Raw genomic sequence first — 16,880 nt, forward strand, 5'->3', positions numbered from 1 at the left:
TAGTAAAGAGGCCTCTTTATAGTTTAAACTACACCTCTGTATGATTGTCTGATCGATCATTGCCGGTATTCATTTTTTCAGTAAAGTTCCATTATTGATTTAAAATAAGACAGCTTTTTCCCTAATGCTTTGATATGTTGAAAAACTTTCGGTCCCAAATATTTAAATTTAAAACTGATAAAAAACAAAAAGAAAGAAATATAGTTAAATAAAAATTGAGCTTTGTAGTTAATCAAATATTTGATAATTATTCATAAATACTACTGAAAATATTTTGTACAAAGATTCTCATTTCCGTGTTCGGAATGAGGAGAAAATAAAATGATTATTTGTGGAATTAAAAAAAAAAAAGAAGAGTGTACTTAGAAATCATAAATGTGCATCTAGTAGAGGTTTATAAAGATTTTGGAGGGCTGCTAGTAGTCTCACTCTTTAGTAAAATATTTTTACAGTTTATTCTAAAACAATTATTTTATATTCTATTTTTGGTTTTAAAATTTAGTGCTTATGGCTCTTTTTCTCAATTCTTTTCTTATATCCTCTATAGATCTACTGCATTCAAGATGATTAAGAAACTCATCCGGAAAATTATTATGAAATTAAATCAAAATGTTTTTTTTAATAAACAAAAATAAAAAATTTTACTCATCATTTTTTTAATTGTTAATGATGATTATGTTGTACTGACAAATAAAATAATAAACCAGTCACCAAACGGTTGTGGCTCAGTTGGCAACGCAGGCTGGGTAAGTGGGAAGAGCTCTCGGGTTCAATCCCCACTAAACACACCATTTGGGAGGGGTAAAGAGCCTTAACTGTGACTACACCCCGAATCCGAATTAGTCGGGGCCCAATGCGGTCGCCGGAAATCGGGTGGTTTAAACAAAAAAAAAATAATAATAAACCAGTCTGAGGATAATCAAAATATATCAAACCCAATGTTATGCAGTAAGATTTGCAGATTATTCACAAGTAATTTTTTTTTCTTATCAACCATTTTTTCTTCTAAGTTATGAAAACTAGTGAAATAACGAATACTTAGAGAAGATAATTTATAGCAAGCCCCCTCTGGCTTAAATTCCTGGGTCCGCCACTGGTTGCTAGTAAATATGATAAAAACCGTAGATATTATGCTTATAAACGTGGAATAGATTAACATTTAAAAGAGCACTAAACGGTGAGAATCGATTTAAATTCTCTAATATTTTTTATGGACTTATAACTCGTGATTTTTTTTTTAAAAAAAAAAATCGGTCGATGAATCAAAAGGGATGTTCAAACACATCCATAATTTTTCCGTTTCTGTTATTTCCCATTATTACAGTTATTTCTGTTATTCCAGTAATTAATTTCATTACTTGTATCCTATTTTTAAATAGTCCAAGTTAGATATTTTGTTTTCCGATCATTTCCTTGCACATCGCTCGGATAAAACACCAGTCTCAAGCTAAATATAGACAGCAATGCTTGGTGGCAAAGAAGTACCAAAGCCTATATAAACTCTCTCATTATTAGAAGTTTTGGTAATTAATTTTAAATCAGTATAATAAAGTAATAATGGCAGCGGTAAAGAGCGCTGTGATTTCCTTGACAATCATGGCTCTCTTTGGAGCCTCCGTGGCAGCTACTACTTATACCGTTGGTGACAATGCCGGCTGGACGACACAAGGCAAAGTTGATTACTATTCATGGGTAGATGGAAAAGAATTCAAAGTTGGTGATACCCTCGGTGAGTTTGTGATTTGGTCCGCTACTTTTTTTTTTGTGGGGGGGGCAGGTCGCTTAAACTCCGAAAGAACGAAAAATTTTATTTGCAAAATGAAAAATCTAAGCGCAACTATTTAGCAGGGACGTAACAATCCATACCTTCAAAATATATATGGCACTAAAGCATAAGAAGAAAATTAACAAAATTCACATCTTGGAAAATCCTTTGCATCGCTATAGAGGAGAGATTTTATCTCAAACAGAGGACAATTCCACTGGGTACAGGCTCTACAGCAAAGACCTACGATAGCTAGCATATCTCCTGACCCATTCTTTCATCTCTTCTTCTTAATAGGTGAAAAATATAGAATAATTGAGCAGATTTCAACCGAAACAGATATACTGCATGAATCTTTTGGGTAATTATTACAAATACATAGACTGACAGAGTAATATATGCTCAAACCCTAAGTACTAAAGGCGCACGTACGTACACAATCTGTTATTTATAAGTCTAGTGATTGAGTAATTTCTTATATATTGAATTGTGGAGAACCGAGAAGATTATACAACTACACACTTAATTACAAAATCATGCATCTCCTAATTGCATGGCTTAATTAATGCAGTTTTCAAGTATAACAACGCCATGCACGACGTGCATGAAGTGACTGAGGCAGATTACGTTGCATGCAATGCAAAAGCTCGATAAAACATCACATCTCAGGCTCTGACGCCATCACTCTCAATGCGCCCGGTATCTATTACTTCATTTGCGGAATACCAGGTCATTGCCAAGCCAGCCAGAGACTTAGGAATGAAGTTGAGTCCGATGGAAGCCCCGGCGCTAGTCCATCTGCAGCTCCTGGCCAAAGTCCTACTACTTCTTCCACCTCCACTGGAGGTTCGGCATCTACTGTGCCACCCGGAGGCGGCTCAGGTTCTACGCCGCCATCCTCGAGCAGTGCTCTTCTACCATATTCTCTCCATACTTTTGAGGTCATGTTGTCCAATTACTGGAACCCAAACACGTTATGTCCAATGTTTCAGGTTTTATTATTTCACAGAGGGTGGGGGAGTCGGGTTCGGATTTGATCACAGGGAATTCTGACTCCATAGGCTGGAGAAAAGAGAGATTTGGGTCGTCTAAGGAGGTAAAGTCTCCGAGAAGAAAACTGGCGAATGAATTCCAGGATGGATAATTCTTCTTCCAATGTTGTCATGTTGGACATATGAATGAGAATGGAACTGAAATGAAGAGAACGAGTGTGTTGAGTGAGTTTATTAAGCAGCGGCACAAGGCAAGGTGACGGCTTTTATGGCTCATGGGGCTCACTCTTTGCTAATGTGGGGACTAGCGACTAGCCCAGTATTTAATAATTAATTGTGCATTGGCCCCGCTTACTAATGTACAGAAAATGACTCAGTACACGGTTTTTATCCCACTGTTGTGGAGTCTGTTTGGGGGTAATACTTCTACAAGACCAACCATGATCAGCAGATGTCTGGTAGCAAGACGTGCATCGTTGCCCGAGAATCAAGGCACGGAGTCCACCCAGCCACAACTACGGTAATAACGCACCCACTTCAGAGTGTTGAGAGAGGTGATGGACGTGGATTGCAGGAAGGGCCGAATTTAAAGAAAGGCTATAAAAAGGTAACCAACGAAGGTAAAGGGGTTAGACTTTTTTAGATTAGAACATAAGAAAAGAGTTTTCTATTGAGAGATTAGAAAAAGAGTCATAATATTAGTGGCGTGTTTCCCAAAAAGGCAAAGCCTACGTTTCTGACTTGAGCATCAGAGGGTTTAGCCAGGAAAACACCCGGCGTGCTCTGACCTGTCTCTGTGTACGCAGATATTTGCGGAGAGGAAGTCTTACGAAGAGAGATCCTGGTCGTGGACGAGCAGAAAACCAGGATCTCGCATCAACAGAGTCTACTGGAAAACGTTGACAGATCACAATTGATACTAATAGACTGGACAGAGGTAGTGCTTGAATAAAACAGCACAAATTGCTCGCTGCACACCAACAGTCAGCAGCAACTTGCACAAGTATCAAATGAATTTGGGCTTTGTCCGTCTTATCCACTAAATTAAGGTACAATCAATTTCCTTGTCCCACCAAGGCAGGGCTCAGTTGTAAATTTGGAATTCTACTACATAGGACAAAACACAATTTGTGATTTTAATTAAAGTCAGTACTTCTTGTTACTTTGATTCCGTCTCCAAAGCATATTTAATCTTATTACATGAAATATCTCCAAAGTTCATTGCATCAAAGAGCTACCGAGCTTTCATTCTCTGAATTTTTCAAGAAGAAATATTCTGCTTCCATTTATCGCGACATCAATTATCTAATAATAAGTACCAGACTTATTATTAGATACCGTTTGGGATTTTTTTTTTCCTTTTCTCTTTAATTGATAAATGTAATAAAATGGGTGGGCTTGGATTGGTTTTAGTTGGGTTTAAGATTAATCTAAACCAAACCAAACATATTTGAATTTAACCCAAAGTCTTTATAACCCAACCCAAATCAAATTATTTTAATATGGTTTGAGTTTGGGTTGACATAGGACATGTTTGGATTGTATTATAGTCTAAAAATAATTCAATAGCGCATTTGATAAATTTAAATTATTAAAGAATTTCTTTCCAAATAAAATTCAAGTTATGATTGAAAATTACTCATCTATGTTTGTAGAAATGACCAAATGGATACTTATGTCTTTTTCAATTTTGAGGTAAAACTTAATTGTTATTTTAAAATTGTTTAATGCAAAAATTATTGAATTTTTATTTTCTATTTATAACCTACAAAAAAAATTAATTAATAATTAATTTTACAATCAATGCTATTTCTTGATTAATTATTAAAAAATTTGATTTAAGCCACCGGCGTGATTGTTGCTTCACTGGTGCCATCGTTGTCGATGTCGGCGGTAGAGCTAGCAAAATTTGACACGATCCAATTACTCGACAGGAACACGGCATGAATAAATGAGTATGGGTCATCGAATTTAACACGATTATTAAATAGGTTAGGTCCGGGTCGACACGATTTTTTTCCGTGTCAGGTTAGGGTTAAAAGTCTTGACCCATTTACCCGATCAATGACCCGATTATATTTTCTATTTTAAAATAATTTATAGTTCTTGTGGTCAAAACTCAAATATTAGGGATGATTTTCTCTTTTATTTTTATTCTTTGAAATGAAAAATATAAACAAAGTGTTTTATTTATAAAATTTTATATACATATAGAACTTCAATAGTGTAAATGTGTAAAATATTAGTAGACATATAGATTTTATAATATTGATATATATTATTTACATATATATAATTAAAACTTCAATAGTGTAAATGTATAATATTTTGTTATATATGTATATTTTATAATATCAATAAATTATGTATGTATGTATGTACATACGTATGTATGGCAATGTGTAAATATTTGGTGTAACTTTTGTTTAATATATAGATATTAAGCGGGTTATTGGGTAACCAGATTATTTTTTCGTGTCGGGTTTGGATCACAATATTTTGACACGATTATTAAATGGGTCAGGTTTGGATCGACCTAAATTTGACACGACATGAACACGATCCAATGACCCGTTTTGCCAGCTCTAGTCGGCGGCAAATGAACCATGATGAAGGCAAATTTGGTATCATCTAAATCAGAATTTTTTGGTCTATGTTACAGTAAGACATTCAATGCTTATACAGGGACTTTTGGCACTTAACAGTTAACAGTCTTTCCTACAAAAATTGAAATGGATTGAACCCAACCCAAACTAAATAAATTTTCAACCAGTCCAAACTAACCCAAATACCTAATTTGGTTTGGGTTTAATTTGGATGTGGGTTATGAGTTTTTTACCCACCCATTTATGCTTGTACTTACTGAGATTTGACACGAATATGTTAAATTACTTGTACAAAATGCAGCGTCACGCGAGGTAAAATTTTCTCCCTTTATTTTTCAACTTTTTATTTTGGGTGGTGTTTGGTTTGAAGAAGAGAAGGAAATGAGAGGAGAAGAAAGTGGAAGAAAGGAGGGAAGATTGAAACTATTTTCTAATGTTTGATTTGTTACAAAACTATACAAACAAAGGAAATGCCTTATTTTTCATTTGGACTATTTCACACTTTAGTTTTGTTACTTAGAATATAATTATATTTTAAATAATATAATTAAACTGGAAAACACTGATTGAAACTCATACCAATAGGAAGGTTAAGAAGCTCAAAACTGACAATGGATTAGAATTCTGCAAAAGGAGGTTTGAAGAATTTTGCAGCAAGCATGGAATCATGAGGCACAAAACAGTAAGATATACACCTCAGCAAAATGGATTAGCTGAGAGGATGAACAGAACCTTAGTTAACAAAGTGAGGTGTATGCTCATTCACTCTAAGATACCTATGTCCCTGTGGGCTGAGGCTCTATCAATAGCTTGCCACATTGTGAACAGAAGCCCTTCAACTGGAATTAACTTCAAGACACCATATGAACTTTGGTATGGTAAACCAGCAGATTACTCCAGTTTGAAGATCTTTGACTGTTCAGCATATGCTCACATCAAGCAAGGCAAATTAGAACCCAAGGCATTGAAGTGTGTATTTCTTGGTTACCCTGAAGGGGCAAAAGGGTTTAAACTATGGTGCACAGACATGAAGCCACCAAAAGTAATCATAAGCAGAGATGTGGTATTTAATGAAGCTGAGATGCTTCAACACTCAGTATCCTTAAAAACTACAAATGCAGAACTGAAAGATAAAGATGAGAGATCTTATCTTGAGGTGGAGCTGACAAACTCAAACCAGAAACAGAAATCAAGATCAGAGGCTGGAGACATAACAGACATGGAAATACATGACACTGAGAATGAAACAGCAAGTGATCAAGGGAGATGTGAAGATTATCAGTTAGTGAGGGACAGAGAAAAGAGAGTGATAAGACCTCTTAGAAGATATGCATATGCAGATCTAATTGCATTTGCATTAACAGCAGAACATGAAATAGCAACATATGAACCTAGAACATACTCAGAAGCTATTAACAGTGATAAGGCAGAAGAATGGATCAAGGCTATGGATGAGGAAATGATGTCTTTGAAAAAGAATCACACCTGGAATCTCATTGAAAGACCATCAAACAAGAGGGTAGTAGGATGCAAATGGATTTACAGGATCAAGGAGGGAATTCCAGATGTTGAGCCACAAAGATACAAAGCCAGGTTGGTTGCAAAAGGCTTCACTCAGAAAGAGGGGGTTGACTTTACAGAAGTTTTCTCCCCTGTGTTAAGACATGCTTCTCTAAGGACCCTATTATCTCTAGTGGCTGTGCAAGACATGCATCTTGAACAGATGGATGTGAAGACTGCCTTCCTACATGGTGAAATAGATGAGATGATAGTGATGTCACAACCTGAAGGGTATGAAGATCCAGAAAAGGCTGATCATGTATGTCATCTAAGGAAATCACTGTATAGATTAAAACAGTCTCCAAGACTGTGGTATCTAAGGTTTGACAGGTTTATATCAGATCATGGTTTTCAAAGGAGCAGCTTTGACTGCTGTGTTTACTTTAAAACTATAGAAGGTGGTGATAAGATCTACCTGCCGCTCTATGTAGACGACATGTTAATAGCTTGTAAGGAGATGGAGTTCATAAATGAACCGAAGCAGCAGCTGAGCAATACATTTGAGATGAAGGATCTAGGTGCTGCAAAGAAGATCCTTCGAGTTCAGCTAAAGAGAGACAGGAAGAGTGGTATCCTAAGCCTAACACAACACAAATACATCAGGAAAGTACTTGAGAAGTTTAATATGGATAAATGTAAACCAGTACAGACACCACTGCCCTCTCATTTCAGACTGTCCTACCAACAGTGTCCAAACTCTGATGCTGAGAAGGCTGAAATGAATAAATTTTCATACTCAAGTGTTGTTGGATGTTTAATGTATGCAATGGTCCTGACTAGGCCTGATCTCTCTCATGCAGTGAGTGTGGTAAGCAGGTATATGGCTAACCTAGGGAAAGATCATTGGAGGGCTGTTGTGTGGATCTTAAGATAACTTGCTGGTACAACTGGTTATGGTTTGATCTATGGAGCTGAGAAATATGCAGAGGTTAGTGTGGAGGGTTATGTAGATTCAGATTATGCTAGAGATCTAGATAAAAGAAGGTCCTTAACAGGCTTTATGTTCATGCTTAATGGCTGCACCATAAACTGGAAGGCTTCACTACAGAGTATTGTTGCTCTATCAACAACTGAGGCAGAATACACAGCAGTTGCAGAGGCAATCAAAGAAGCTATCTGGCTCAGAGGGATGGTGACAGAACTGGGATTTGAACAAAAACAAATCACAGTTCATTGTGACAGCCAAAGTGCTATATGTCTAAGTAAGAACCAGATTCACCACGAAAAGACCAAGCATATTGATATCAAGCTTCACTTTGTCATATTGGAAATATCAAAGGGTGTGATTAAGGTGGCTAAAAGACACACTGATAGCAACATTGCTGACATGCTTACCAAAGCTGTACCAGGAGCTAAGTTTGAGTTCTGCATGAACTCAGCTGGCATCTGCAGGATATAGACTGCAGGAAAGAAGTGGAAGGGTGAACCTGAGGAATGGATGATTTGAGCTCAAAGTGGAGAATGTTGAATATGAACTGCAAATTAGTTTATAGTCAAGTGCGACAAGTCGGTTGAAGATTTTTCAACACCGTGACATGTCGGTTGACAGTCCTGAGATAGCTATATGACAAGGATACCGTGTCATCTGTTTATACAAGGAAGGCATGTGGTTTGCACGTGATTCACTTAACCAAAACGGCTGCCTGAACTGTCGTTTTGTTACTTAGAATAACAGAGATGAAGACACGTGTAATGAAGGCTTATCAGAAGTCTGTTAAGCCGTTAATTAGAGCGGGAAGCTGCTGCTCTTCATCACTGAACACAGGGGAACTTGCTGGTGAAATAGTGAATTACTTAGAATATAATTATGAACACATGGGAACTTTCATATAATTATATTTTAAATAATATAATTATATTTGTAATTATATCTATTTAAAAAGTTTATTAACATAATTTTAGTCTATAATTAATCTAACTTAATTTGTTTCTAAATAAATTTGACATAATACAAATAATTTCTTAACCAATATATTATAATTTTAAAAATTTTGCTTGACAAACTTCAAAAAAAAAAAATAGAGTCGCTGCTGCCGCCATTGGAGCCACTACATGTCGCCATCGGCCACCACTGTAGCATGTCATTCCAGCTCGAGAATTATATGAAAATTATAAGAAATTAATGATCTATAGATTCAAGCAATTTATTTGACCAATATACTTGATGTTTGTCCAGATATGAGAAAGTTAGAAAGTTTTTAAAATTTTTTAATTGGATTTGAAGAAAACAAATTCATTTTTTCACCTCTATGAGAATATAATGACGTTGCTCGTTGGCTGGTTAGTCCAACGATACCGCATGACGTCCCATGCGGCAGTATCGATGGCAGCAGTGCGGTCCGACAACTATTAAATTTATTTTTCTATTTTTGTAAATTAATCAAATAAATAAAGTGATTTTATTAAATCATTACTTTAACTTTTATTAATATATATAAAGTTATTCATCTACAATATTAAATTGATAAAATAAAATTGTAAATAATAATTATTTGATAATTTTAAACAAAGTTAACAAAAGATTTGAAGGGATAATTTTAGATGTTTTAGCTTCTAGAGGAATTTAAATTTATCACTTTTTGATGTGGAATCTAAATTCTACATTATAATGTATATTAAATTGTAATGAAAATTAAATTCTTATAAATTATGGTTAACCAAACAACGAAAACAAGAACGGAACTTAAATTACTTTCTTTTCCCCTTCCTCTCCTTTCAACCAAACACCACTCTAAGTCTTTTATATATTTTGTAATACTTTATTACCTCTAATGTTAAATTTTCACCCAAAAAAAAAAAAAAAAGCTCAATCCTACCACAAAACAACTATTTGATTTTGCTAAAATTCTACTCCAAACAACTATATATTTTTTTATAAAATTTTACTTTATTAAGACAATTCAATGTATAAACCCTTAATTCTAAGTAAGTTAATTAAATTATTTCACCAACCAGTAAATGAATACCACATCATATATAATCAAATTTTAAAATGTATAACACCACTGTACTCTTAACGAAATAATTACTTCTTTTTACAGCCATTGGAGGTAAAATTATCCTATCTTTTCAACCTGAAAATTAATGTAATCTACTGTAAAAATAATTAGGTTTTAACAAATTAACGTTGTCCCCGGAAAATCAAATTAGTGTTCCCGTAGAAACGTTTCTGGGGACTAATTAGAGAAAGCTCAGTAGCATATGATCAAGAAACTAGCTATGGCTCATAACTTCTCAACTTGTTCTGGTTAACGGAATTGATTGGAAAAGTCATGCATCAATACAAAAATTATCTTTTGTTTTAAACGTGATTGAAACAAAGACAGAGAAATCATGAAGGAGGAAATTAAAGTTGAGAAGAACCAGTCTTATAATTAAATATAGTGAATTGGCCAATATCAAATATAAGAAAAATCAATGAAAAAGATTGGCATCAACATTGAACATTATAAAAGAACCAGTCTTATAATTAAATATAGTGAATTGGCCAATATCAAATATAAGAAAAATCAATGAAAAAGATTGGCATCAACATTGAACAATATAAAAGAACCTGTCTTATAATTAATATAGTGAATTGGCCAATATCAAATATAAGAAAAATCAATGAAAAAGATTGGCATCAACATTGAACATTATAAAAGAACCAGTCTTATAATTAAATATAGTGAATTGGCCAATATCAAATATAAGAAAAATCAATGAAAAAGATTGGCATCAACATTGAACATTATAAAAGATTCTCAGTTTGAAGAGAATAACAAAGACAAATCAAACGTGAAGATTGAAAAAAAAAAACAACTTAAAAATAAAAAGACAATACATTGTGAAATGTATCGAACGGAAACAAAGTTTCTAATGAAAAGGTTTAATGAGGAGTGTTTTCATATTTATTTTTAAAAATTAAAAATGTGTTAATACTAAAATTTAAGTTTTAAATTTTATTAAATAGATGCACAAAATATAAGAGTTTTGAAAGGATATTAAAGTAGAGTAGTGATCACGTGAGTGATGTTGCTCATATGATCACAATAAAAGAAAAATAATATTATAGGACTAAATAAAACTTAACCACCTAATATATTATTCCACGACTACTATTAGTTTTTATTCACGGAATTTGCAGTTCATATATCTGTGTTATTTTACTACCATAGTCCATGTTTTGTGACTATTTTTTTAAGTCACCGAATGTTTCATTAAATAACGAATCAGCGATTAGTCACAAAAACCAGACCAATTAATTGGATTTTATGCGATCATTTTTTTTAGTGAGTAAAAGACTTCAACGACTATGATTTTAATCACTAAACGTCTAAAACAACCATTTGAAAACTAAAAGTGATAGTCACAGAGTATAGTTAAAATGGGAAATATAATTACTATATAGGAAATATAATTATTTTCTTTTTTTAAGTTCTTAATTATATGTGACTAACATTTCTGGTTGCAATAAATGAAGTTTTTTTCATCTGGAAATGAGTAGCTAAGTGTTCTAGCCACTGATTTACTTAGGAATAAAGACAGAATTTGGTGGAGGGAAATTACCAAGCCTTTGAATTTTTATAAGTAATTAGAAAAAGAAATTCAAGATAGCCAATTTTTTTTTGCTGTATGAGACCCCAATTAAAGCAGGCAAATTCCACTCGAACTTTAAAAGTTAGTGTGTGTATATAGGTTTGATTAACTTAAAAATTTGACCTAAAACAACTTACACAAATTCATAAACATTGTACTTCCAGACATCAAGCGTGTAATCAAAATTCAGTTACTTTTTGTCTTGCATTAATTTCATTGACCAATATATATTTCTTAAATGAATAATATTAATTATCAGTAATGTTATGTTTATTGAACTGGGATACATAGTTTGTATTTTAGTTATTGTACCACTAATCATTTATTGTCTCATAAATGATAATAAATAAATTTATTATTAATTATTTACATACAATTCTTACAACTTAATCAATGAACGACATATAATATGCCGCATAAAATATCAGAGTAACTGAAATATAAACTTTGTATTTCTTGGTCGAATTGAGTATCCGTGGCATTAAATGTAAATGACTAATTACTACAAAGATCAAACTTATATTTAAAGGAGAGATTTAACATTAACTAATACCAAATATTGGCGTTCAATTACAACTTATGAAATACTCAACATAGATAAAACCACAGAATCATACGATTCATACGGTTCGTATAAGCCTTTCGAGGCTAATGCATGTGTAGGCTTGAAGACATCATTATTAAGAGGCGACTAATAATAATATAATATAAAATACTGCTACTCATGCAACTGGGTAGGAAGGTTTAGTGGCAATGCCACAGAGACCTTCAGGTGCATCAACATCTCAGAGAATCCTCATGTAGCCAGCCTCACCCCATTTCTCCCCCCATGAATTCTTAATTAACCAATACTTCATTCCATCTTCAGTTGCCCCAAATCCAACGATAGCAACAGCATGAGAACACTGAGTTCCACATCCTCGGTTAAAAATACCGCCTTTGTAGCTCTGGAAGTCTGGTCCACTTCCTTCAATGCAAATTGATACTGGCTGCATGGCTACAGCTTGGAGTAAAGCCTGCTCATCATTGGGTTTTACATCTTCAAAGTTACTCATTTTAGCAGCTACCTTGACCTGTGCGTCTTTACAAGTTCCTTGGACTTGGTTGTATGGATAATCCGCTTCTGTGGCAATACCCTGGTATTTTATAATATATTTAAAGGCATTGTCCATCCAACCGTCATTGCATCCATGGTTACCATCTATTGAGCAGTCTAGTATTTGCTGCTCCGAAAGTGGAATAAGATTACCACTACTAATCTCAGTGACCCCTTCCACCGCCGCCACAGCTGAAAATGCCCAACAGTCTCCTGCATCGTACATATTAAGGAAAAAAAAAAGGCTTGATTAAGTTACATGAAACATGCCCCAGCAGGGGTTTGGCAGACGGTTGTCAAGCTGTTTTTATTAATTAGCTGATGGTCAACTGAGTTTGAGTTCTGAAAGAGGTTGGAGGCTAAATAATCTATTATAGTTACTTCATAAATATTTAGTATACGATTTACTTACCACATTGACCTTGGTTCTTAATAGGAGTGACAGCTCCTTTCTCTCTCCAGTCCATGCTAGTTGGAACGTCAGTCAGGTTTTGATACTTGAAGGATGCTGTTGTGGATTGCCGTGATGAAGATGACTGGCTTGGCACCCTGTATCCTGTATATGAAGCACGAAACTCCTCATTAGTTAAGTCTGAAAATTCATTGGTGCCTAACTTGTACGTCCGAATCGCCTCCTCATTGGCTTTCTCAATGTATTCAAGGTTTTCTTTGAATATCTTAAACCGCATTTCCTTCTCCAGGTCGTCCTTGTAAGTGCGCCCATGCTCAGCCATCCATTTTTCATGCTTCTCAACAATGGATGGTTCATGCAGCGACCGGCCGGCGACCGACACCATTTTAGATGAATAAGTCACCAGAATGATCATAGACAGGGCAATGATATCAAAGCTTTTCTCCATAAGAATTGGTAGGTATTTGCAAGTTGAACAAGGTTGTTTTTTTTTTTTTTTTTTCCTTCAAATTATAGAGGCTAGCTAGCCAGCTGGGGGTGAGTTGTGAATACTTGAAGCACGCATTGCAGCTCTATATATAGTACTTGTAGATAGTGGATTTGTGCTCTCAACATGGGTCGCGTACAATATTTGCCTAATGCATGAGACGTATGCGTTGCGTTAGTCGTGAGTCGCGTACTTCGTGCTTATGAGGCTTGCTAGCAATGACTTGACTAGCTTTTAGAAAATATAAAAACATATTAAAAATATTTTTTTATTGAAAATTGAGATTTTTTTTAAATAAGTAACACAATTATAGCACGATAATAAATGGATCGGCTAGGGTTAGGATTCTTTACACAATTAATAAATGAGTTAGGCTTGGGTTAGCTCAAATTTGATGACACAACATGAACACAATCCATTAACTCGAATTGCCGCCTCTACTGTTGTCCATGTGCGATGTTAACAAGAGAGAAAAAAGAACAAAAATATTTATTTTTAGTTTATTTTTAATAAAGAAATATTTAAATTATTTTCAAACCAAGGAAGTGTTTAGAGTTTTTAGATTGGACTAGTTTTTCTACCCTCCTTTTTTTTTTAATAGTTTTTCATATCCTAATACATGTTTTGTAGTTGACAAGTTTTTCAAATATAAATAACAAGAAAATAAACAAACACAATCTTTTTTTAGATTATTCAAGCCATAAATCAATAAAAATAAAAATAAATTAAATTTTACAAAATAAGAACAATAATAATTAAAAATAGAAAAATAGAATGATATCACCGATAGAATACTAAAAGTAATCTCTGACAATCTTATGTTAACAATTTTTATTGAGTAATTTTTTAAAAGGGAAAGTATTGATTTTTTTTGGGGGGGGGGGGGAATAGTACCAAAATAAAGAAGTAAAAATTTAAAATAATGATTATACCATAAAAATATATCTTATTTTTAAGATGAAGATTATCAAATAAGATAGATAATTATGAATAGGAGTAATAATAGGGTAAAGCCTAAATATTAGTTTTCCCATAATATAGGGCAAAATTATGTTGGCACATAGGTTTGTTACCCCTTTTTTGTCTTTTTCTAAGTCAACTATAATGGAGTCTTGATATTTGTTATAAAAACAAAAAAGCCAAGGACTTTTAAATTTTGACACATTGCTCTTTCACCTACAAATTTTCAATTACAGTGATGCCTCTAGAAGCCAAGACCTATGTCACAAGCACCTTTTGAATATATCAGCATGAACACAATACTCCAACATCACAAAATTGTCAAATTTGGACAATACAAAAGTCCTTGTTCAAGCAAACAAAAATGATTTTGCAGATTTTTAAACTAACACTTTGTTATTATTAATAAACTAATATATTTTTATTACGAATTCAAATAATTGAGAGTATGTTAAATAAATGTTTTGTTTCAAAAAAATAATAAAACATTAACTACATAGAATATGAAATTAAATTCATTTTCATATTTTGTACATTCCATCTACTTGAGATAGTAAAACCTCTTGTTCTAAAAAAAATGGATACAGAGTTTGAACCCTACCTAAATGGGTGAGAGAAAATTGATTACAGTTATGATAAATTAAAAAAAATCGTATTTATATTTATCGTCAATTATAGTTATTAAATAATAAATATAGTTTAACCATATATTAAATTAATTAATTCATTAATTACTAAGAAAATTAATTAATTTAAATACATATATTTTATAAATGTAAAAATAAATCATTTAACTCGAAATCTATTTTAATAGTGTAAAAAATTTAAAATATTATCGATTTATATGTCAAAATTTAAACCATAGGATCAAGCAACCAATGATGCAGAGGATGGAGGGATGAGATTAATGGAAACCTCATTCGATTTGCAAATAAGATATGCAGGTTCAACAAAAGAGCTAGTTTGAAGATTTTGGAATCAAATGACAAGCCAAATAAGCTATATTGTTGTTGTACGGACAGTAAACATGGTTGTGGTTATTTCAAGTTCTAGATGCCATCCTTAAATGACTTCAATCGAGGTAAAATATTTAAAGGTGTAGGAACATGTCATGCAAATTATGAGCTGCTACTGATTATGTAAAAAAATTGAAGGAATCGAAATCACTCATGCAAGATACACGTAACAATGAGGGCAAATGCAGTGGTATTAAGATAATTTTGTTCTTGAACTTTTTTTCATTTTTATTGCTGTACTTTTAATAATGGGTGTAGTTATATTTGCAACATAAGCATTATGTAACCAATGCATGTACTTGTATCTAAAGTACCTAATGAACAAGTACTGCCAGGAATATGAATCAATTGACCTTTTTGTAACTTGTTGTGTATGAATGCAAAGAATTTCAGCTTATTATGACTTGTGTGTATGACTGTTTAGAGGAAAACAATCAATTACAAATTGTGTTTTATTAGCTCATTGTCCAGACTAAGCCTCCATTATGTGAATCACTTGAATTTCATCTCAACATCAATAGATTATTGAAATAATAAGTGTTGAGTATAAATACTAATGCTATTGGTGTCAATGTGCAAGTGTACACAACAAGTAATAAAGTGATGAGTATTCAAGATCGTCTCCACAGAGATTGATGTTATCAAATTTGCTACATCAATATTAATAGTGTAGATTTTGTTCTAAATTAAGATAAAACAATTAATGAAATTAATATACTAATTAAAATAAAACGCAATAATTAAAATGCAACAAAGTAAATTATCACATCAAGCTCAAGGATAAAACTAATGGGAATATAGAGTAGTTGAGTGAATAAACTCTCCTAATGGTCTTGACTATTTTCTAATAGTTGGCTCGGTTGCTGCAGTATTTGCTACAGCACTGGGCATAAGCCTTATGCATCCTCAGCCGTCGCATGTTGGATATCTTATATCTATATGCTACCTAACAGTGATCAATTGTTATGCCAACATAAGATATAACATTACACGCTTAGGTTCTATTTACCCTACAAGGTGAATCCCTGTGTCTAGTTCATCACTAATTTTAGATTAAGTATGACCTTTTGGGATAAGTTAAACTCAATCCAGGAAACTCAATCTAAAACCAAGTATTACTCTGATATGTTCCACTGAGATATGCCCTTTTGCGGCTCTCTCCTAACTTGTATCATTAAATGGGTGATCAACCGAAATAATAAATAAACATAAATACTATCAAAATAAACTGCTACAGCAAACATGCAGCAACACATATATTTAGTCAATAAACCATCAATATTGTTTATCACTCAACCACAAATAAATTTAGTTCATGATTTGTAAAAGAAAATTAAATAACAAAGTTTCAGCCATGAAACACATCCCCATGAATAAATAGAAAACACGAAAATAAGAGAATGATAAG

At 33.3% G+C, this 16,880-nt stretch overlaps 1 protein-coding gene across 1 annotated transcript; it reads right to left on the reverse strand.

Moving 5' to 3' along the window:
- Nucleotides 1-12,000: 12,000 nt before the first annotated feature.
- LOC102630325 (ervatamin-B-like) lies at nt 12,001-13,496 on the reverse strand. Its single transcript, XM_006494150.4, has 2 exons — nt 13,010-13,496; nt 12,001-12,810 (listed from the first exon to the last, which is right to left on the reverse strand). Exons 1-2 carry the CDS (start codon nt 13,455-13,457, stop codon nt 12,287-12,289), a joined length of 972 nt encoding a protein of 323 aa, XP_006494213.2. The 5' UTR covers nt 13,458-13,496; the 3' UTR covers nt 12,001-12,286.
- Between the last annotated feature and the right edge of the window lie 3,384 nt (nt 13,497-16,880).

Source organism: Citrus sinensis, chromosome 9 (assembly GCF_022201045.2).
Source record: "Citrus sinensis cultivar Valencia sweet orange chromosome 9, DVS_A1.0, whole genome shotgun sequence".
NCBI lineage: Eukaryota > Viridiplantae > Streptophyta > Magnoliopsida > Sapindales > Rutaceae > Citrus > Citrus sinensis.